General features: G+C 37.3%; 2 protein-coding genes across 4 annotated transcripts in view; both read left to right on the top strand.

The window, feature by feature from the left end:
- HECW1 (HECT, C2 and WW domain containing E3 ubiquitin protein ligase 1) overlaps positions 1 to 4,042 on the top strand; it is a 154,752-nt gene extending 150,710 nt beyond the window's left edge. For all 3 annotated transcript variants that reach the window (XM_072412159.1, XM_072412160.1, XM_072412161.1), the window contains one exon: positions 609 to 4,042. In XM_072412159.1, coding sequence (XP_072268260.1) covers positions 609 to 720 — 112 coding nt within the window. In that variant the 3' untranslated portion in view covers positions 721 to 4,042. The remainder of the gene's footprint in view (positions 1 to 608) is intronic.
- A 15,925-nt stretch (positions 4,043 to 19,967) lies between these two features.
- The window catches only part of STK17A (serine/threonine kinase 17a), a 28,257-nt gene continuing 25,643 nt past the window's right edge, over positions 19,968 to 22,581 (top strand). Inside the window, exons 1-2 of the mRNA XM_072412158.1 lie at positions 19,968 to 20,088; positions 21,279 to 21,483. Of these exons, the coding sequence (XP_072268259.1) occupies positions 21,302 to 21,483 (182 nt within the window). The 5' untranslated portion in view covers positions 19,968 to 20,088; positions 21,279 to 21,301. The remainder of the gene's footprint in view (positions 20,089 to 21,278; positions 21,484 to 22,581) is intronic.

The following is a 22,581-nucleotide window of genomic DNA, read 5'->3' as shown; positions in this document are numbered from 1 at the left end:
TCAAATCCCCCACATCATTTCAATTGGATTTTAAATAAGGAATTTAACTAGCAGCTGTTTGAAATTAACACTACTTGTAGATTATTTTCCTTACAGTGGAATGCTTGACTTCAAATAATTTGATAATCTTTATAAGTCCCTTGCCAGCCCACAGAAAGCTCACAGACATCCACAACATTCTTGCTGAAGAGCTTAGAAAGCTCTTTTGATAATGTCATGATGGCACCACACAATATTACCAAAGACTACACTAGACCCTAGATATCCGAGGTTTAAATAAAACAGGTTCACTTGCATATTCACTAAGAAGGATATTTTTGTGAAAACTAATTTGATACATCCTATTCTAATTACTTTTTCAAACTGACAAATCTGCATTTTCTCTAATTTAAACTAGGTAAATGCTTGTTTTGTTCTTGTGATGTGGCAGCTCTTCAATGCTTCTGGAATTTGAATAAGCCCTTGATGTCCTCATACACTATACATGACTGCATGCATGCAATTTTGCTGTGAAATTAGCATTATTTATATGTTCAATTAAACTTTTCTTATAATAATTCCCCATTATTATAAATGACTGATAATTTCTTTTTATTTGTCCAATACAGGGCACACACATGCTTCAATCGCCTGGATCTTCCACCGTACCCATCTTACTCAATGTTACATGAGAAGTTGTTGATAGCAGTTGAGGAGACAAGTACTTTTGGACTTGAATGAGCGGATGCAAAAAACTTCTCAGATTTTGCTGACTTGACTCCACCTTCCTATTCCACAGACACAGGTTGTCCTTGTGGTCTTGTTTTCACATTTCATTTTTATTTATTTTCTTTGGCGTTCTTGTTACAAAAGAAGCTACTTATAAACATGCATGGGGAACTGGTTCCCTCCGAGATCTTATCTTTGTGCTTTCCTCCTCCAGTTTCAGCAATCTACAAAGCCGTATGCAATATAAAAAAAAAAACAACTGGACTGAAGGCTCTGTATATCTGTGCATACCTTCAAAATAAAGTTAAAACACAGCTGCATATTGCAATGTTCTGATCTAACCGTTGACTGTGTCTCTGATCAAGATGTATCCCGTAGTTTATGTTTTTGTGTTGCTGCACTTTTTAACAATTACACAAAACAAGTCCTGTTTATTTCAGGTGTAATGCCAATCCACATCACTGGATTTGGTCTTATCAAAAGATCTAAGTGCAAGAAATCCTAAAAATCCATCATTTAAAGCTGAAATTTAATTTTACTAAACAAAATCAATTCTGGATGCCTTATAGTTCTCATATACTAACACATCTAACACCTTGTAAGACCAAAGATTTAAAACTGGCTGTTTTTCAAATGAATGCTCAACATCAATAGCAATTCCTTAGGCCAAAACCTGTTTTTTTCTTCATGGTTTTCTGAATAGACTTATAGCAAACAAGGCAATCCAAAATGCTGCTACAGTACACAAAGTACAATAACCTACAGCAACCAATAAAATTTCTACATGCAGCTAACAATAAAAGATGTTTGTTAAATGGCTCATTGGGTTATTGCACTTTCAACATTGCTGTTGTTCTTCTTAAAGTGATCCTATCATGAGACAAATATATGAAGTGCCAATGCTAACATTTTTCTTTTAATTTTTAGTTACCAAGCTAACATGTTTTTATATTCAGTATTTTTTTTTTTAGTCTCTCAGTAAGTGTTTCTCAACCAGGGTTTCTCCAGAGGTTGCTAGGGGTTCCTTGAGCAAAGAGCAATGTATGCCTCTTAGGTTAGATGCCAGCAATGTAAGAAGCATTCCTCCCACTGACCACCACACTAATACTATGAGCTGTGGATTTAGTAATAATAGCAGGCGTTCCCTAAGACCTAAAAGGTATATCAATGGTTCCCCCCTGTTAAATAGAAAGGCTGCACTAAGAAGTTTGGAAAAAAGTATTATTTTGAATATTGAAGCATATTTTAGCCAATCTCGGTTACACAACTAGTATTTTCAAAAATGGCTAAACTGTGGCAGTCCCCATAATTTTCTCATCACTCAAGTCAGAATTTACCCCATGTTAAGTTGTTGGGAGGTGAAAACTCTGATTTGGCTTCGTGGACAACTTACTCTTGTTACCATAGTTCCTTCATCTTGGAAAACATTTTTTCTGTAATGGAAATTATCTGCAAATAATCTCACAGTTTTTTGTTGCCTATAAACACAAAAAGGTCAAAACCATCCAGGTGGTATAGATATGGTGCACTTTTTCACAAAGGAACCTTTATACTGTACACCACATTCCTTCCAGTGGTGACAGCTGTACATAAATGCCATTAAATCTTATTAATGGGATATTTTTTTCCAGGATATTACAGTATATAGCTTTTTTCTGCAAATCAAGTACATAAACTTTAAATGAAAATATTCATCACTCAAGCAGCCCAAACCAATGCCACATACTAACTGAGCAAACATACCATATAGCAAAACCAAAAAAAAAATGTTAAGGCATTTAAATGTTCACAAATCCATATAAAACACCAACAGACTTTTTTTTTTTCTAAGTGTAAAGAACCATTAGTCCCACTGTCCATGCATCTTTACTTCAGCTTCAAAGCTGGAAGCAACTCAGGGCAAAATTTCTTCAGAAGGGCCAGCCATCCAGATCAAGATCCCACAAGGTGGAGTTATTCTTAAGGGGATTTAGGATGTCTGAGCATTAAATAAATCATCCAATATTGTCCAAAACAAACTTGTTTTCTAAAAGGCAGCCTTCAACTATCCTTAGATTCTGCTTCATAGTCTCCTGCTTTCCAATCAAATGCCTTGGGACTCAATCCGTATGAAATCTGCCCGACTATCTAACATGCAGTCCCCTCTGATAATTTTTTACAGTATAGGATGATAGCTTGTGTTTCTGTGCATTCTTTATGCAAGAATTATAAAAAGTTCAACCTCGATTGCATTACCTGACCATACAGCATCCTGTTCATTTTTATTTAGTTGCATCTAACACTTTTGAAACCACAAGCATTTTTTTTTAAATGTAATAGCAAGCATGGACCTAAGCCAATTACCTCATTAGATAGAAACATGTTGTAACTTGGTATGTCTTTCTCAGACATAGTTTAGGGGAAGCCGTTTATTGCTTCTGTTTTTTTAGCTTAATAAGAAATTGGCTTTTCAAATAAGGAGTTATTTCAAATCTTTTGTGTTACATATCTTCTATGCATACATAAACCTACAATAATAACTTAGATTAGCCAATAAAAGGTATCACCTAAACTACAAACTTTTTGCACTGAATAATGTCTGGTACAATACTAAACTCTATTACTGCTATTTTAGGAAAAGTGTCACAAGTGTATGAGAAAACAGGGTTGTGAGATGATATGCTGTATACATATGATATATACAAATGAACATGTGTCAATCAATTTGTTTGATGATCTGTGTTTTTCTACAACCTGAACTGGGGAAACATGTCATACTAATGTTTCTTGCGTAACCTGATGCATTTCCATATGTTTCTTTATCGTCTTTTGGAGAACCAAGGGCATTGGAAAATAATGATGAGTCCACCTTATACAGACATTTCATAATGAAAGCTACTGATTACAGGTTCAGTGTTCACCGATTAGATCAGTATAGAGGAGCTATATTTTAATTAGGACTAATTGAGTATGCATGTGTAAATCTAATTAGTGCAATCTCTTACACTCTTTAAAAATGTAATACAATTCCAGAGGTTGTCTTTTTAGACATTGATTATGTTAATACCTGGTTATGCTACCACGAAGCTCCATATTTTTAGGCACTTTGTGATATTAGATGACAACTGTCTCCTAACTGTGCTCCGGCATGGTCAACCGGTCTCATACATCCCTAGTGAAGATTACAAGCTAATCAACACTGTGGAGGCATGGTCCATCATTGTCACTATGCAAACAGTCCAAGGATATTGTGTACTTGGGAAACTAGATCAAGTGCATGTGGATGGGAGATAGAAGGAGGCCGGAGAAGATAAGCAGGACTGGGATACAAAAACAGGTGATACAATTGCATGCAAATGGTAAAAACAGTATTTTCTGAAAAAAAGACATATATATATATATATATATATATATTAAATTTCTCAACTGTATATATTACATTTCTAATAATTCTTCATAATAGAAAATTAAACTATCAGGTTTATTTATTTTTGCAAACATTTCAAAAGTAAGGAATTGTGTGGTGGTCAGATCTCAAAAATACATTTGTTTTTTTTTCAGTACATACAATCTCATAACATACACACTGCTTGTCCAAAACAAAGTCACACACTGTAATATTTACTTTTTGACTACCTCTAGATTGAATCATGGCGTGCATTCCTTGTGGTATTGTTTCAATAAGCTTATGCAATGTCACAGCATTTATTTCTGTCCAGAGCTACAATAATTTTTTACCAAATTCTTGTATTCATGATGAGAGAGTTGTCTTTTTCAGGATATTCCAAAGGTTCTCAGTGGGATGTCTGGACTATGGTGGCCAAACTATGTGTAAAAATGATGCTCCCTGTACCACTCACTTTTCACAAATTGTGCCTTATAAATCTTTTGACTTTTTAAATAAGTTTCTAACATCAGAGAATACAAAAAATGATTCATGGTCATTCAGTCCAACCTGAAAAAATTCAACTTTGTCATACAGTATCTTAGGGTAGTCAGCTGATTTAATTTTTTTAGCACATAACATTATTGAACCTTGACTTAACCAACTGGATCAACCCCACATCATAACCCTACACCTACAGGACATGGAATTCTTTTTTTTTGGCCAGGCAGTGTATGTTAACGTACAATTATGCATTCCTATATGTGCAGAAGAAACACGATCCCTTTCCTATTTCTGAAAAGTATAAACTGACAAGATGTTTTAGCATTTCTTTTTCATTGAGAGGTCTTCCACAGTATATAAACTTCTTTAAGGAGGGAATAAAGCCATAGTAAGCCGTGATCTTATAATATCTAATTCCTGTACCACATTTCTTCTTTTAATGTTGTATATTTTAACTGTTTTGAAATTAACATAATTTATAAACTAGTCATATCTGCAGCCATACTAAATCAAATATTCTTCAAAAAGAGTTTTTATAAAAGGGGCACTCTGTAGTGGGGTCATCTGTGCTGGAGGGAACAATGATGGGGGGTTTAGCATTGTACTGGTATGAACATTACTCTTCACCCCTGTACTTTGTGTGTTAGGCATACCTGATCTCTGCATTTTTGTATGCCACATAAGCCTGAGCCCTGCATTTTGAACGTCAGCCACACCTGATCCCTGCACTCCTCTGCTTTACAAAACTGTAACCCTTGCACTCTCAGCATTTCTCATTTCTATTCTCTGCATTCTGTGTATTAGTCACTGTGTATGCATTCCTGAATCTAGTTTGTGCAATAGGTACTCATCAAGTCTACATTCTTTGGGCTCTCTAAGCCTTACACACTTCCTAATTCTGATCCTTAAAGATTTCTGGGCCCTGCACTCTATCTTGAATTCTGTATATAAATACACTAAATTGTACATTTCATACTCCGAACCACTACATTCCATGTGCAGTTTTTATACTTTATTGTACATTACTTCTACTGACTGTCTGTTGTCTCAGTAGTTGATGGTAAGTCATCACTGATATTGTTAGCTTGAGAATTTTAGACAAACTGATTTATAAATAAACCCCCTTGGGAATCTTCAAGTAAGTAGATGCTAAAATTTACCTCTTTGTAGTGAAAAGAGAATAAGGGGATAGGTTATTTTTATTGAACTTCTGCAAAACGTGCACTATACTTAGATAGAGATAGTAAGACTGAGACTGGTCCTGGTAATACACTGATAAAATACAGGATGCAATCTTTATTTTGGTATAGGTCAGCCTATGGTCAGTCATAAATTATGTCAGGATTTACAGTACAATGGATTGTGTTTTCTTTCAGACTGACATCAATAAACATTATGTAATCTCTGTGCATTGATTTCGAATTTTCTCTATTTTGACAATTTTTTTAAATTACATTTTCTTACTGATGTAACATGACCCTTACTAGATGAATGCATTCCCTGTGCAAATATCACCAAAAGTTAAACATTTAATCAGTATAATGATGCACACACAAAATGACAAAAAATCTAATAATTCAGTGGCCCATAGTAACTCCTAAATGGCCCCAGTAAACTTAAAACTAGTTGTTATGGATATATTCTCTGTGCTCCCCTAAATAAACCAAATAAGGGGTCTATTTATGAAGCGGTGAATCTGACATTCACTAAAACATTATTATATCTCTTGTACTTTACTCTTGTCACTTACTTATGTTAATCTTTATGTTAAAGTGGAACTGAAGTTCCACTTTCCAAAATCTCCAATCAGAAATGTATTGCAGAAAGACATGGGCAATGTACTTTCGGCAATGAAACATACTCATCTCACTGATTGCTCCCTGAACTGTCAAATTTACTGAGCTGAAGGGATACCAGCACATCCTTGCTTCCACTATGGCTGCCTGGACTAAATGAACTCCTTCATTCCGTCCTAGCCAATCAAGATGGCTGAAGATGTACAGAAGGAAGAGAAGAAAAAAGAAGATGGCGGTGCCCACTTCAGACCGGGGACAAGTGAGTGAGTATACATGGTGTTTAGTTCTACTTTTTTATGTATTATCAGCTATTTTACTAAAAGCTGCAACCAACTGCATATTACTGATTTTAATAGCAAACTAGGATGATTGGACATGTACTGAACAAGGGCACTACTATCTACACTATGTCAAGAATCTGGGGACACAGTATGGAACCAGTAGCTCAAGGCCACAGCAGGCAGAGAAAAGGAGGAGTAATCAGTAGTTCCAAGCAGCAGGAGGCTGGTCTGTCAATCCAGCAGGATACAGTCAATCAAAGTCCTGAGATAGTTATGCAGCAATAGTTGAGAGTAGTCAATGAGCAAAATCACAATGATCAGGCAAAGGGAACAGGAAGCTCCAGGGTTTAAATAGGAAGACCATCCAGACTGGTTACAGAAACAGATACAGGGGCAAGTAATCTGGTAATCAGGATCCAGGAATCACTAAGCAAAGATCAGGTCAGTTATCAAAGGTCTCAGTGGCAGCCATGCAGGGTAAAAGTTCCAAATCTGAGAAGTTCAGGGTTCAATCACAGACCAATTCTGTTACTGACAATCTATTCCCCTGCTGTTCTAAAGGAAATAAAACAAATATGTAAAGCCTGGGAAAAATCATAAAGTAAATGTACATATATGGGAGCCCCTTTGATTGACACCATCATGTAGATGTTCATGCCAAGCACATACCGGTACTTGGTTTTTGGGGTGTTAAAAGCATTCCAGCGCTGGTGTGTTGACCCCCATCTAGAGTTGGCAATTCACAGCATCATTACAGACTACATTATGTGAATAGTCCGTTGTTGGGCTTCAAAGAAAAAGTTCAGGCTTGGTGAAATATTAATTTAATAAACGTTCCTACAATGCTGATAATGCTGATGCTGTTTCTTCCAACAAAATCCCAGCCCGCTCCTCTTTATACTGCACATGCGCACTGTGGCCTTTATTATTTCTTTGGGTAATACTGACGGCGGCCTCCAGTGTGCAATCAGAGTAAGATCTACCAATTGGAATGAGTTATACCATCTTTTCTTAGTTTAAACTGGAGGATTTGATGTCACTTTTCAACTTTTGGTTTGTTCATGAATTAGTAAACTTTGGTAAATTTTTTAATAGCTAAACAGTGTGGCAGAAAAGTGTAAATTGCAAGACTGCTGTAGCAGAATTACAAATCTTTTGTCTCATTGTTTACAGCTGTATAAGTACTACTCCATTCATGGTATGGATATTCCCAAGGGATGACTTATGACTTTGTATCAGGTTGGGGCATTGCAAAGGAGTTGAGCAAAACCCAGTATGATGAATTGGTTACAGGTTTTACCTTTCACAATGAAAAGCTTTGTGAGTATAAATATAACTTGTATTGTAGTTTGTATAACATGAAATTCTTGGAGTATTTGTTTTAGTTTATGTAGCATGTAACTGTTCTATTTGCTTCCTCCAGCGCATTTTCTGGTTGCTAATTTATGGCACATCACATGCATTCTCCCGGTTTTTTGCAGGTACATGGTCTAGGGGTGCCATTCTGATTTTTGTTTCACTGTTAGGTGAGGCACTGACTTTGTATAAACTTAGACGTAGTCAGTGAACAGGCATAAAATATTATTAGTAGTATTTAAATTTAGTTAAAAATCTAATTAATTAGTTAAAATCTAGTTAAAAATGTCAGGGCCTAAAACATTTTTTGCTGCCATACTCAACTTAATTCCTAAGCTGTTCTATGTAGAAGGTCTGTTCCTGCACTCCTTTTGTTGAAAAATGTTGAAAATGGCTAATGTCATTCAACATACTTTTTCTGAAAAGGGGTGCAAGTCTGACAGGCAAAATGTTGCGGGTCAATTAAAAACAGGTAAATAATAGCCAATGTTACTCTCTAAGAAGACATGGCTCTGGCAAGCGAGGATGTAGGATTTGCAGTTAGAGCTCTGGGAGTGTAACCTCCACCTAAATTTCTGTTCAGTAGTTAAAATTTAGTTACAAAAAAAGGACACAGCACAGGAAAGCCAGCAACCTTTGTTACAAAGAGTTTAAAGGCAGTGACATGAAAAGTAATTTTATTGGGCAAATTCTACCTATGTCGTCAAAATGTCATGTGGTATTCCAGCTTTGCTTTATTTCAGTGACACAAAAACAACAAAAAATGCCAATAAACTACTGAGTATGACATATTTACTGTCTTTAGTACAGACCTATATATCATGCTACATATCAACAGCAAATCTGTTTTTCTAGCAAATGTTGTTCTCCACTATAAATCAAAAGCAGACCCTTGTCTAAGCACACCCAATTCTTGGGAGAAATCAAGTTTGTGTACTTTATATAGTACCTGCAACATTATTTCTGTAATGCCCACACCAATAATCTATTTATTAAACAATTTTTTAGGAAGTAAAATAAAGATGTACAATGTACAAAACATTCCTGCAACATTATCTGTATACCCTAAGCTAAATCATACAAACAGATCAGAGTAGAATGAAAGAAAAAATAAAGAAAAACTAAAATTGATGACCAATCTTTAATAAAATTGTCCGAATAAACAATATGGTGATCTAGTCTAATTCAGGCAGAATGAAAGTGGGCATAAGAAGTAAGTCCTCAGTCTGATAATAGCTTTGTTTGGACAAAGGGGCCCAAAAAGTATCCTAATTGTGTACCAGGATGTTAATTCAAATGCATGCGTCAATTTTTGATTAGTGTTGTTAGACAGACTGCAAAGAATGTATGGATTGTATCTTTTTTTAAAATTTCATTCCATCTGAAATATTAATATCAATTTCTCAAAAACAAGCTTAATGCTATGTGGTTCAGGTTGAATCTTTTCGTTTTTTTTTTTTTTGCTTAATGGATTGTGAGCAATTTTTTACTGCCTGTAGTAATCATAGTGTCCCATAAGTTTAGTATTACCTATTTTTTTATAATATTATTTTTTCTTATATTTTGTGGTAATAAGTAAATAAGGAGGAGTTAAAGTGTAGTGAGCAAAAGTTTGAAAAAAATGTTTTATTTTTAGGCACTCTCAATAAGCATGGATTTTTTAATTTAATCACGTTGATAACAATACCACAGATTCATCCGCAGAATGGCTTTTATAATTGGATTAGGTTCTGCTAGCGTTTTTTTGGCAAAGTGTAATTTCTTTTAATAATTAGATTGATGACGGATTTGACACTTTTTAATCCCTCTGAAGCCCATGGTGTAAGTAGTATTTTTGTTGGTATCACAAAGGTTTCCCCAGAGTGGCAGGAATATAGAAAAGTAGCTGTTGATATAACAGCTACTTGATATAAAGCCCTGGTTTAGGGCCAGCGCTCCCCAGGCGCCAATTTCCTAGTCTACTCCGCACTATTCTTCTATAGCAAGCACCCACTCAGCCTTCGGGAAGCTAGATGCGCCGTCCCAACACACAGTTGCCCCCAGGACTTTAGTGTGCAAAGGATGGTGTCTCGGAAGGGCTGACAATGGGAAGCCAGACAGTATAGGGCAGGCATGGGCAAACTATGGCCCAACAGGGATGTTTCTCTGGCCTTTGGGTGTTCCGTGATTCTAGCCAGTGCCACCCTGAGTAGGAACACTTTCCGGGATCTGAGCCCGCGATGGGAGGGTGGCCGGGCTGTCACTGAACATAACCTGCCCACTATCCCATCTCGGGATTTGAGCTTGCAAGGGGAGAGTGGGTGGGGTTATGCCATTGTGACGTCACATTCAAGGGCGTCATGATGGCATAACCCCGCCCACTCTGTTATCAACCCGGCCCCTCTGGCAAATTTTTTTTCAGATTATAGCCCCTGACTAAAAAAGTTTGCCCACCCCTGGTCTAGGGTCAGTAGAAGAGTACAGCAGAGGCAAGTCAAGGAAACAGAACCAAGAGTCAAATACAGGTTGTCAGTCTGGCAAACAAGGTATCTGAGGGTTAAGAAAAGCAGAGTTGGGGTCACATGTAAAGTAAGGTCCAAGCAGCAAACATTCACAGACTAAACTACACAACAGACAAATAGTGTCTGGGAACTAAGATGCTAAAAAGGACAAGTAGCCAATGGCAGGGCAAGATCATAGACAGGAACCAATGCACTCATTGGCTGCATATACACTAAAATCCCCTTCACCTGCAAACAGTCTCTTAGCTGGGGATGTTGAGATAAAATTAGGAAATTAGGAGCAAAATTTTTCATTAGTTGTTGTATGGCAAACAAAACTTATCATAACATGTTTTCCATCCCAGCTGAACTCCTGGAATGCTTTATAGAGCAGAGCTGTTTAGGCATGATTAGCAAACAAGCCATTTCCAAATTAAAAAAAAATTGTATCATCTGGAAGTTTCAACCACAATTTCTGGTTTTGTCTCATCATACAAACGATATTGGATTTTGGTTTAAAGCATTGTACAAGAACTAACTGGTGTGTTGGTTTCCCTAAATCCATGCATACTATTGCCAGCACCAGATTATCTATTCTTTTTGTCCTTGATCCTCTTATCTGAAGTTTCTTTCTCTGCATATGTATTTCTAAAAAATACAATTTACTCCAAACCATTCTAGTTTACCTTTAAATATGTCCTTAACTAGTTAGGAACCACTGCAATAAAGAAATAAGAGACCACATAGCACATGGACTATGAAATACCTTTCACATTAATTTATGGTATTAACATTATTCAGACAAAACAAAGTTTAAATGGTTACTATTTATTTAAATCTGGAATACCTGAGTGCATAGATGAAGTACATGTGCTTTTGGTCACGTAATGTTGCCACTACAAATCGCACGTAGGGTCATGTAAAGTCTGCAATATTGCATTAAACCATTTGGTACTATTTGGCAGGTACTGGCTTTATTTCTTAAGAAATAATCATAAACACTGCACCTTTGCCCCATTGTTCTGACTTGTGACACGTTTGCTTTTTACAGGCATAGTATAAACAAACAAAAAAAAAATGACTCAAAACAAAAGGTTTGCTGGCATACAAAGTCAAGAATTAAAGCAAACTTGATTTAAAGGGTAGACAGTCATTAAAAATTAAGAACATTCTGCTTTAAATAAATACAATTAATGAAATGGTGTCTAGAATATACAGAAGTAATGATTACTTCTGAGCTTAATTATCCTGAAGTTCCTAAATGTTCTTTCCTAAAAAGTACTCTTGCTGATTTGATGAAAAGCAGACCAAAAAAGGCATATAATACTATAATTCAGTGGTATATAATACTATAATCATAAACCATATGTGCACTAGTAGTATTGCAGGTTGTTGGTTCTTAGATGTGGTGGCTGCACTCTGCTTTTTTCCCTTTTTTATTTTCACTTGGTACTTTTGAACTTTAAACATGTCTAGCTTTGTTCATCTCAATTGTATGGTGATTTTTTTTTGGCTCACAGGAAGTGACAAGGAGACTAAAAGATAAGGCATGCCTATTCCTACCCACAAAGCAAACCTCCTTTTCTTACCCTCTTATGCTCCACCTGCCCATTACCTGTGGTCCAATTTGAACCCCATACCAACGCTCATTCTGCCCATCAAGCCTGTCCTCTATAAGTGACAAGTCATCACATAGGCTGGGCTAAAAACTTTGTGATTAATCTTCAAGCTGGTAGTCAGATCCTACTTTCCACTATTGCATATATACAGTATATATATCCAGAATAAGAATAGCAACTATCAGCACATATGCTACTGTTTTACATAACCTATAAAATGAATTACACAAACATTAGCACAGTGAGTAAGCACATTTCAAGGACAGTGCATAAAGCCTGGGACATAAATATATATTGGTAAAGATACAGCACTAAATAGCAATTTTGTTTTAGGCACACAGAGCACATGTGCCTATGACAATGTTTCAGAGAAAGAAATTGTTGGTAATATAAACTGTTGTTTAGTATCAAATAAAGCGCTCTAAGTGTTATGAGCTTGCTGGGCTCCTGACAAATCAATAAAGGCTGATGGCACGCAATAATATTTAAAGGTCATAATTATTTACACGATAAAGCACAGCTTATGTTACTATGGAGCATGCAAGACACAATATTTGTGCATTACTATAGTCACAAGAGCTCATTCTGTTCCTGATCAGAGTCACGGGACAAGTTGTGATACAATATAGGTCTAAAAAATGATATTGGATATATATTACTTTCAAAATATCTAATACATAGATAATATATTGTCATGATAGAAATTTTGTGTTTACAATATTATACTATAATATTAACTGTGCTCCATTTCATATATAGTCATATGAACAAAAGTACACCCTCCTTCAATTCTAAGGTTTTAAAAATCAGGACATGGTCTTCAACAGGTTCTAAAATTAGTTCTAAACCCAGATGTAAAACACACTTTTCACCATGGCAATATTCATGTAACTTTTTTCTATTATTCCTATTTATATGTATAATTAAATATTATATTTATCCTTTTTTCATGTAACTTGCAACAATCTTGTCTCTGAATCAACAGGCAGTTCCTTTCACCTCATGGCTTGGTTTTTGCTCCGAGATGCATTGTCAGCAATGAGGCTTTCCATAGAGAAGTGTGTGCCTTTCCGGATCATGTCCAATCAACTTTACTACAGGTGGACCCCAATCCAGATGTAGAAATATCTCACCAGTGATCTAGCAAAATGGGAGGCACTTAAGCTAAATGTTAAGTGTTGTTGCAAAAGGTCTGAAAACATGTAAATATGATATTTTTTCTTCAAATAAATGTACACAATTGTCTAAAATTCTGTTTACGTGTTGTAATTATGGGGTGCTGAGTGTAGATTCATAAGGGAAAAAAAAGAATATAAATAATTGCAGCATCAGGCTGCAACATAACACATTGAAAAAAAAGTGAGGAGGTACTAAACACTTTCTAAAGCCACTGTAGATATAACAGTTATATTTATACATATAAGTACGCTCTATAATTTAATAGTTTTTAAAACTACCTTTAGCAACAATAACTTGAAGTAATTGTTTTCATTCTGTTGTAGATTTAGTGGCGTTCTTGGGATCATTGAATTGTTGCATGACCTAATTTTGGGCAAGCTTTAGCTGTCGATCAGATAGCCTCACATTTGACTCTAGAATTGTATTAATTTCTTGTATAGCGTCTACATTTAACCCAGAGCTTTACAAAGTCCATAATCATGTCACTAACTGTGCCTCAGAAAGGTTCACAATCTTATATCTTTACCATGGTTATTTGTTATTAATGTTATTACCAAAGTCTTTTTCTAAATGAAAACTTCATATGAACTTCATGAAAAGCCTGCAGAGTCTGAGATGTAGCTTAGGGTTTGTTCGCAAATTCTTTGCATTACATGGTCTGATCCTTGGGTGATCAAAGCTGATGTCTTTCTTCCTTGGCATTGTGTTAACAAACACCCGAATGCTCCAGTCCAGCAAACTGCCAAAACATCTGCTTTTATAGGGGTGGCCACATCAGTCAGTTACTGAATCAAGTACATATGATTAGCATCACCTGGCTACTTACCCTCCAATTTGCTGTTAGGCGTTTTTCACACACTGTTTCTGCATTTGTACGTAGTCTTTGTTAAAAAAATAATGTGTAGTATGTCAAGTGTTGGTATTTATCTGGGGTTTTATTTACCTAATTTTAGAACCTAAATAGATATGGATTTGGGTGTTAAAATAACCATTTCTGTGTTTGCAGATGACACCAAACTATGTAATGGAGTTAGGTGCATACAGGGTGTCTATAATCTACAAGCAGACCTGGATGTACTGTTTGATTGGGCAGCTAAGTGGCAAATGACATTTAATATTGATAAATGTAAAGTTATACACTTGGGGGCTAACAACATGCATGCTTCATACTGTCTAGGTAAAATACAGTTGGGGGGGGGGGGGGTCAGGAATGGAAAAAGATTTGGGGGTCCTGGTAGGTCATAGACTTAATAACAGCATGCAATGCCAAGCTGCAATACCTAAAGCTAGCAAAATACTTTCTTGTATTAAAAGAGGAATATACTGCAGAGATGGAGACATAATCCTACCCCTGTACAAAGCATTGGTCAGACCACATCTGGAATATGCAGTCCAGTTTTGGGCACCAGTTCACAGAAAGGACATTGTGGAATTGGAGAAAGTGCAGAGAAGGGCAAATAAACCAATAAAAGGAGCTCAGCTATGAGGAGAGATTAGCTGAACTGAATCTATTCTTCCTTGAGAAGAGACGTTTAAGGGGGGATATGATCACCCTGTATAAATAAATAAATGGTCCATATAGAGAACTCTCTTTCCCATTATTCACTTTGAGTTCATTACAAAGAACAAGAGGGCACTCTTTGCGTCTGGAGGAAAAGAAGTTTAAGCTCCGGATAAGTAAGGGATTCTTCACTGTAAGGTCTGTGAAAATGTGAAATCAGCTCCCTCAGGAAGTAGTTTCAGCAACTACTATAGATAGCTTTAAGAAAAAGCTGGATGTTTTTCTAGAAGCACAGAATATAACTGGGTATTAGGGCTTTAAAGTAAAAATAACAGTGACTGTTGATCCAGGGAACATCTGATTGCCTCATGGAATCAGGAAGGAATTTTTTTCTCCTGGTAAAGCAAATTGTACCAGGGTTTTTTTCTGGGCCAACTATGTCCATTGGGTTTTATATATGGGATATGTTTATTTCCCTTGATGGACTTGTCTTTTTTCACCCTGGCCTACAATGTATCTATGTAACCTGCTAATAAAAAGATGGTTTTATTTATGTTCGGATATTTAAAATCTTGGACTTTCTTTTACTTTTAACTGTATGTGAGAAACTAAGGTACAGCAATATCCAAACATAAACCTAATCTTCTATTACATGTTCCTTAGACAGAATCCCCTTCTTCAGAGGGTAAAGTATTTATAAAAATACCATAAGTATCAAAATCAATAAAACTACATACTGGATATGAAAATAAGTCCCATGTATACATGCAGAATATATTGGCACTTACATCTTGTAAAGATATTGGCACAGTGTTCATGTAGCAGCCAACAAGATGTAACAACTTTGCCACGGAAAGGTAGGGTCCCCTCACCTGACAAGGGAAGATTGCACTAGAATTAAAGTGACTATAAAGACACCACTGTCTAGTGGAGCAAAACCTAAGGTTAAGAAGGGAACAATAGTAGCCTGAGAATAAAGATTTTTACTACTGTTGGTGATGTGTACAATAATTTCAAAACCAAATAGGAAAAAATCCTAACCAGAAAACATGATGCATATTGAATATTATCGATCCTAAATGCAAAAACAGGATATATAAATTCAAACAGAAACTGTTTTTACCTTTATTATAGGTAACTAAATGTTTCGGGGTTTTTTTGTGACTTTTCTGTTATTTCAACCTGGTAAGGGTTAGGGATGTCACAATGGTATATAAATATGTTAGAGTCCTAAATAACAGGAGGAGCACCATACATTTTATGTGCAAACTATAATATTAAATTTTTCAAAAGCTAAATCTACTTTTTTTTATTAAATCCACATTCTTTAATATTTACTTAGAGGTCATGCACAGGAGGACATTCAGTCAGGTGGATAATCCAAGGGGTCAGAGAATTTGTGGGTGAGATGTCAGGCAGGGGTCAGACTAGACAACAAACAGGGAATGAATAAATAGTATTAAGGTCAACAACGGATAGTTAGGAAAAAGCTCACACACTAGCAATGGGTCAAAGTGGCTAAGTGGCAGCCTCTACTAAAGTGTGCCTGCCTCTGCCTCTAGGGGGCTCTAAAGGGTGTCTAGGGTCAGGAGAGGTGCAAAGCAAAAGCAAGAACATATTTCTTCCTGGCCCTGCAAATGGAATATGACACAACTTTATCAACCTACAACATTAAACACTTGATGCTATGACAAGCCTGCTAACTGCAGATTCAGACCCTGGAACTTGACATCCCCAATCAATGTTCCTGTAACGTGTTCACTGCCACTGCTACAGCTATGATATAAACCTGCATACACAAATTAAAATTTTGAACAGAACACAGGAAACAAAGGGCACACTGCTACTATACTTATTTCTGATTATTTAGACCAGGGGTCGACAAACTGCGGCCTTTAGGCCAGATATTTGTTCAGGCCTAACACCCCCTGGCCGATCCAGTCTAATGCCAGCCGGCAACCTGCGGAGCCGCCGGAGCTCCAATGCCGCCTCCTTGCAGTTGCTCCCCTATTTACCAGCGTTGATACTTCCGTCACCGCAGTAAATAGGGAAAGCTCCCTGAAGGTAAATCCCTCTTCTCTGCAATGCAATGCATTTTTGTATTGAAAAATATTTACAGTGAACTCCTTCACTTTTTTAATAGCTTTTTTTAGTAACTTTTTTTTTTTATAGAGAAAGTTGCATATTACTTACAATAAATTTACATAATACACAGAATAATGTAACATACTGTGTATAATAGCATAAAAGTGCGAAATTGGGAGGTAACCACAAGAGAGACTTACAAAGTTTCACATTTTTTTTACAAGCTAAAGAGATTGTCTATCTGCTAACACTACACGGGAAACACTGCAACTGTACACAGAAAGTTCACTCAGTTCACCTTACTCTGAGTTCAGCTCACCCAGCTCTGAGTAGCAATGAGCTTCCTGGAGCCTGTGCTGTGTAACTTTATCTTTCTCTATTCCTTGTATCACCAACCACCATTCAGATTCCAGGTTTCCAATGCCGATTTCAATTTGAATAATGACTGTGATAAACTAATACTGGTGATTTGCATTTGGTTTTCTATATGAAGGAGGCAGAAAAAAAGATGTTCTAGCATTCCAAGCAGACATGTTCCAGTTGAACCAGATTACAGACAAAAAGGGGAAGGGTAGGATGGTGATGTATAACTATACTGGCATGAAAAAAGCTCTCCATGGCTGGTTGCGATTACAGTTTCATCAGTGAACCTGGGTGATCCAGCAAACCTGGAATGGATTTCTTAAAAGGCATTTGCTATTTGTTAGCAAATGTTTTTAATCCTGGACCAGATCCATTTCAAGTTTGCTGGATCACCCAGGTTTACTGATGAAAGCGTATTCTCTCCAGCCTTGGAAAGCTTTAACAAACCAGGCCCAATGTTCTTAACAGGTAGGTGGTTATCCCTGTATGCATCTCAGGGATACATTTTCATTTTTCTCTGCAGCATACTTTAAAGAGGAAATAAATTTCTTACCAGAAAGGGTTCTTATTGCAGAAGACACGTACTATCTTGGTAAATAAACACTGTGTATGCTTACTTCTAGTGCCAGCTGATTCTTTTTGACGTCAATGTATTCAGGGCTGAAATCTGCTCAGTGTGGGAAGTCGGCCTTGGACCTAGCAGACAGCTCTGGCAACCAATTTACTGCTGAAATAGGACAAGTTTGTGGATGTTGCATTGCTGGAGGGTAGGTGGTATAGCTGACTTTACTACTTCTTTAAGCAATCAACCACAGTCTGGTTTATTACAGAAATCAATGACTGAGCATAGCTGCTGTCGCCTGTGCAAATACCAATTGGTGCAAGGGATGCAAAAAGTAAGCATTGTGTTGGTAAGGGAAAGTCAACACAACTCACCTATATTGCATTATTATTATTAGCAAATAAATGTAAAACAAAACAAAAAATCTAATAAAAAGTTAAATGTATTTAGGGTAAAATGATCATAAATACTAAGTGTTATTGGGATAAATATGATATATAGTTGGAGGCTAACTGCAGTCACAGTGGATACTCATTTAAAGTTAATTGTAAATTAGCAGCTGACAGTGAAAAATTGAATGGGGTTACAAAACGAATCCAGACATCGGGGACGCTTTAAGTCAGGAAGGCTAAATAACTGAGTGACTAAAAATGTGCCGAAGATTTCAAATCAATTTCATCCTGAAGTCACAGGAAGCTCAGTGAATTTGTTTTTGGATAGAATAGGTGGTGTTTATAATAATTGGAAATCTAACCTTATATAAAAAATGTGTATTGTTTTATGTAATAAAACCAATAGCCTAATATTTAAAAATCCAAAAAAAAACGTTAATAGATTGGGCAGATGTATGTGGTCACAAATCCTCAATCAACTGGATTGCCTAATGTCTTGTGACATCATTAATATTGCATTTGTAATGTATATATCCAATATTTGTTTGAACATTAAATACCCCAACAAAGGATCCCCAAAGTATTATGGCTTGGCTAAAAAGACAGCCAAAACTATAAAGCATACTTGATATATCTTTGCACGGAGGCTTCAGATAAGGGCTAAGTAACTGTTGTGATTACTTATTTCTGCTTTACATATTTTAGGATTTTCTGAGCACAGCTGAGATAGCTAAAAAGGTGAAAAGGAGACTAGAGCTCCATCTACGGACTGGATAGAAAACTGCACTATTTCATGCTAGTTAGAGATGGGAATATTATTTCCCTCCTCCAGAGGAGGCGCAACTGTGCGGCCAGATGCAACATATCTCCAACAGTGGGGTTGCATTTTATCTCCTGAAACACAAATGCAACAATGTGCAAACATTTTTTCTAGAATAGGAGTGGTTAGGGTGCTGCGGCCATGTGGTAAACCACTGAAATATACCAGATCTGAAATATCCTCAAGTCCCCCATATCTATGGGCAAACGAAGAATGCTTTCAGATGGGTATGCCATACATTTTAGATTAGCCTGAGACATTTCTAAACCCACTCATGGTTCATGACCTGCACATGACCTCCCTCTAAGCTGCAGCAACCTGCTTTCAGATGTTTCTTTATTTCCTATGACTTGTATTGGGAAAAAAGCAGTTTTATTGAGGTTTGGCATATATATTTCTCCCTCCTTGGGATCCCCTTCCCACTGGCTGAGGCTGAAACAAAATTACCTCGCCCCTCTTTCCTCAGAGGAGGACCTCTGTGCCGCATGCCCCGGATTGTGGGCGGGGTCTCTTGTACAGTGTAGGCCTATGACGGGGATAGCGGTCTGACCGGAGGTGCTGTGGGATTCTAGCGGTCTAGTGAAGTGGTAAGATAATGGCAGTAGGTGTAGAATGGTTAGGAGCTGAACTCACTGCAATGAAAAAATATAATTTTGTGCAGAGTTCAGCTTTAATAAAAATACACTGACATGATTAAACCTGAACGCTAAAATGATTATTCTTCAGGCTCCTGAGGAATATTAGCGCTATATAAATGTATAATATTGCTGTGAATAATTGCTATGACCTCACCTGACATATACTCCATGGAATGCCTATTTCACCTGCCGCGACTCAGCGCCACGTCTAGTCCAGCGCCCCCTTGTGGACCCGTGGGTCGCCTTTTTGATTGACACGGCGAGCACCGCCCCCTCCCGCTTGCCCGCCCAGTCGAAAAGCTTTTAGTGGGCGGTGTTTGAAGTGCATTGTGGGCGTGTCATAGAGTGGGCTGGGTGCGGAGTATCGGCTTGTCTGTGGTGCGGGCAGTGTCTCAGCCGTTGGATCTGTGCTGTGTCTCCGGCTCGGTGTGCTGGACGTGGTATGTACGGATTATTGTATTCCGGCTCTTTACTCTCCGGAGTGTAACCTTGTTGGCGGCAGCTCCTTACCGAAGCGTGTCCTGTTATGTCCCCTCACAATTCTGAGGTCATACGTTTTAAAAAACACTGTTGGCAGCCAGTGTGTGGCATTGGTCAGGCTGATAATTGGGGTGTATGTGAGATATGTGGGGCCAGCTGGGGACCGGCAGGGGGTTGTAGTTGCAGGGAGAAATCATGAAGCCGCCGCACAGGGATGAAGATGCTTATTTTATGACAAGTGACAGCATTTCTGCTGCGTCCAATGAGATTTGAAGGTTCAGGTCACATGGCCACACATGAAGCCCCTCTTCCCTGTGTAAAGCTTGCTAGGTTGGAGCCCAGGTGATCCAAGCAGGCATGCCAATGTCTGTGCAGGTAAAGGGGGACTGGATATCCACTGCCAGAATCGTAATGCTTTAGGTGGACTAGAAAAGGGTTAAAGGCATTGTCTTTTTTTTATGAAACCTGCATTATTTTGGGGTCATTTCTCTTGACTTTCTGTCCTATATAAAGGAAATCCCCCTTTGGATTTTATACAAACTTTTTGATTTTTCACATGATGGAAAGTCAGAAGGGAAATCAGCTGACAGATTTTTGGGTTTGTGATCAGATATGTTAAATATTGAATAAAATGCATGTTGCTTTTACAATCAGATAAAAGACAATCAGAAATCTAATAAATGAGATCTGAGAAAAATGTTGGACAGGGCAGAATTTTGTACACGGCTTGTTTTTGGTACTTCAGACCTAATCAATTAGAAATAGAAAATTGATTAGTCTCTTAGATTGTAAGCTCTTCTGGGCAGAGTCCTCTCCTCCTCCTGTGTCTCTGTCTGTCATTTGCAACCTCTATTTATTGTACAGCGCTGCATAATATGTTGTCGCTATATTAATACTGTATAATAATATTTCAAGCTAAACTTTGTCAGTGGATTTGCTTGTGTTTACCATGCCATAGAATGTTGTCACTTTTAGCTCTAGTGACAAGTTACCTGAAAAAGAAAGGTGGAAACAACAATAAAAACCTGACCGGGGTATAACCCTCCTAAACTGTGGAATTACAGATACTTTAAAGGATTTTTATTTGTTTCTTCTGTGTAGTTGGATGGTAGAGATATCTTTGTGACACCTTTGTATTTTTCTCATGAAGGTATATGATAGGTTGTCATCGGGATGATTCCAGAAGAAAATTTTGGCATGATGGATAATTGCTGTAGCACACCGCGGACTGCAAGGAGACAACAAGAGAAGAGAAGTCATGACAGGCCAGGCCTGCTTGGAGAGCCTATTACCCCCATCCAGAGCCAGCCGTTTACATCTCGTTACACTATGGCCCCAGGACACGAGCTGGGCAGGTGAGGACCCCTGGTTTGCCTTTAGAGCTTATTCAGAACATTGCAGTCTATATTACTAAATTCCACATCTGTGTTTGTCTTAGTATTGCATTTATATTCAGCAGTTTTTCCCATACCTATGGTTGGACTCTGTGCTTTGTTGTAGCATGGCGGTTTAGTTTTTGCCCCATTGATAGACACCGCTTTTTCAGGGCAGCTTTGATTTGTAGTTTCAAAAACAAATGATCTGATGCATTCAGCTCTGCCAAGAACAGTCATTGGGACTCATGCTGAACACGCTGCACATTGATTATGACTGCCAATGCTGCTCTTGTCTTAGTAGCACCGGCTTAGAATACCAGACCTACTGTTAGAGAATAGTTTTGTTCACGCAAACCTGCTGTTTCACGATTTGCTTATAACGTTTATAAATGTACACTAAGCTGTTCCCTGGATTTGAATACTGAAAATAAACATGGTGGAAATGGTTTTCTTGATGGACTTCTGTAAAATTGAGCATTTGTGCAATTGGTCTTCCTGAAATGTTACCATTTGTTCTGTTTCCTGTGTGACTAATGCAGAAGTTCCTCATTTCTCAGAGAAACTAAATTGATGATGCAGTAATGTAATGTAAGATTCCTCCTAAATGTTTTTTAGTTGGGTGCAGGAAATGAGTGTGTTCTGATATAAACTCAGTGCGTGAAATGGTGGGGTTTTTTCTGCCTTTGCTAATGACTTTAACACTGGTATTGTGAAGTTGTAAAAGCTGTGCTATTTAGAATCTTGTGATCAGGTCACAGTGTTAATAAACTGCTAATCTTTTTTACTTAACTTTGTATGTGGAGTCATGTTTGTGCTTCCCAATTGATCACAATGAAAAAAGGTTAGTTAAGTGCATTAAGAATGCAACTTACAGTGAGGTTGAAGGAAATAACATTTTCTATGTGGTTTACAAGAGCTTTTCTAAGTGAGAAGATTTCTGCTTGATAGTTCATCATGTTAATAAAATTAACAGAAGGATATCTGTTCTGCTGATAGCAATTGAACAGATTGTATCTGACATTTATCAAGTGTAATTGGAAAATCCCAGGATTTTAATTAGTTGGTGTTTGGGCAATA

Source organism: Pyxicephalus adspersus, chromosome 5 (assembly GCF_032062135.1).
Source record: "Pyxicephalus adspersus chromosome 5, UCB_Pads_2.0, whole genome shotgun sequence".
In the NCBI taxonomy this organism is placed as follows: Eukaryota; Metazoa; Chordata; class Amphibia; order Anura; family Pyxicephalidae; genus Pyxicephalus; species Pyxicephalus adspersus.
Note: the sequence above shows the minus strand (reverse complement) of the source record. Positions and strands in the feature narration are given on the sequence as shown.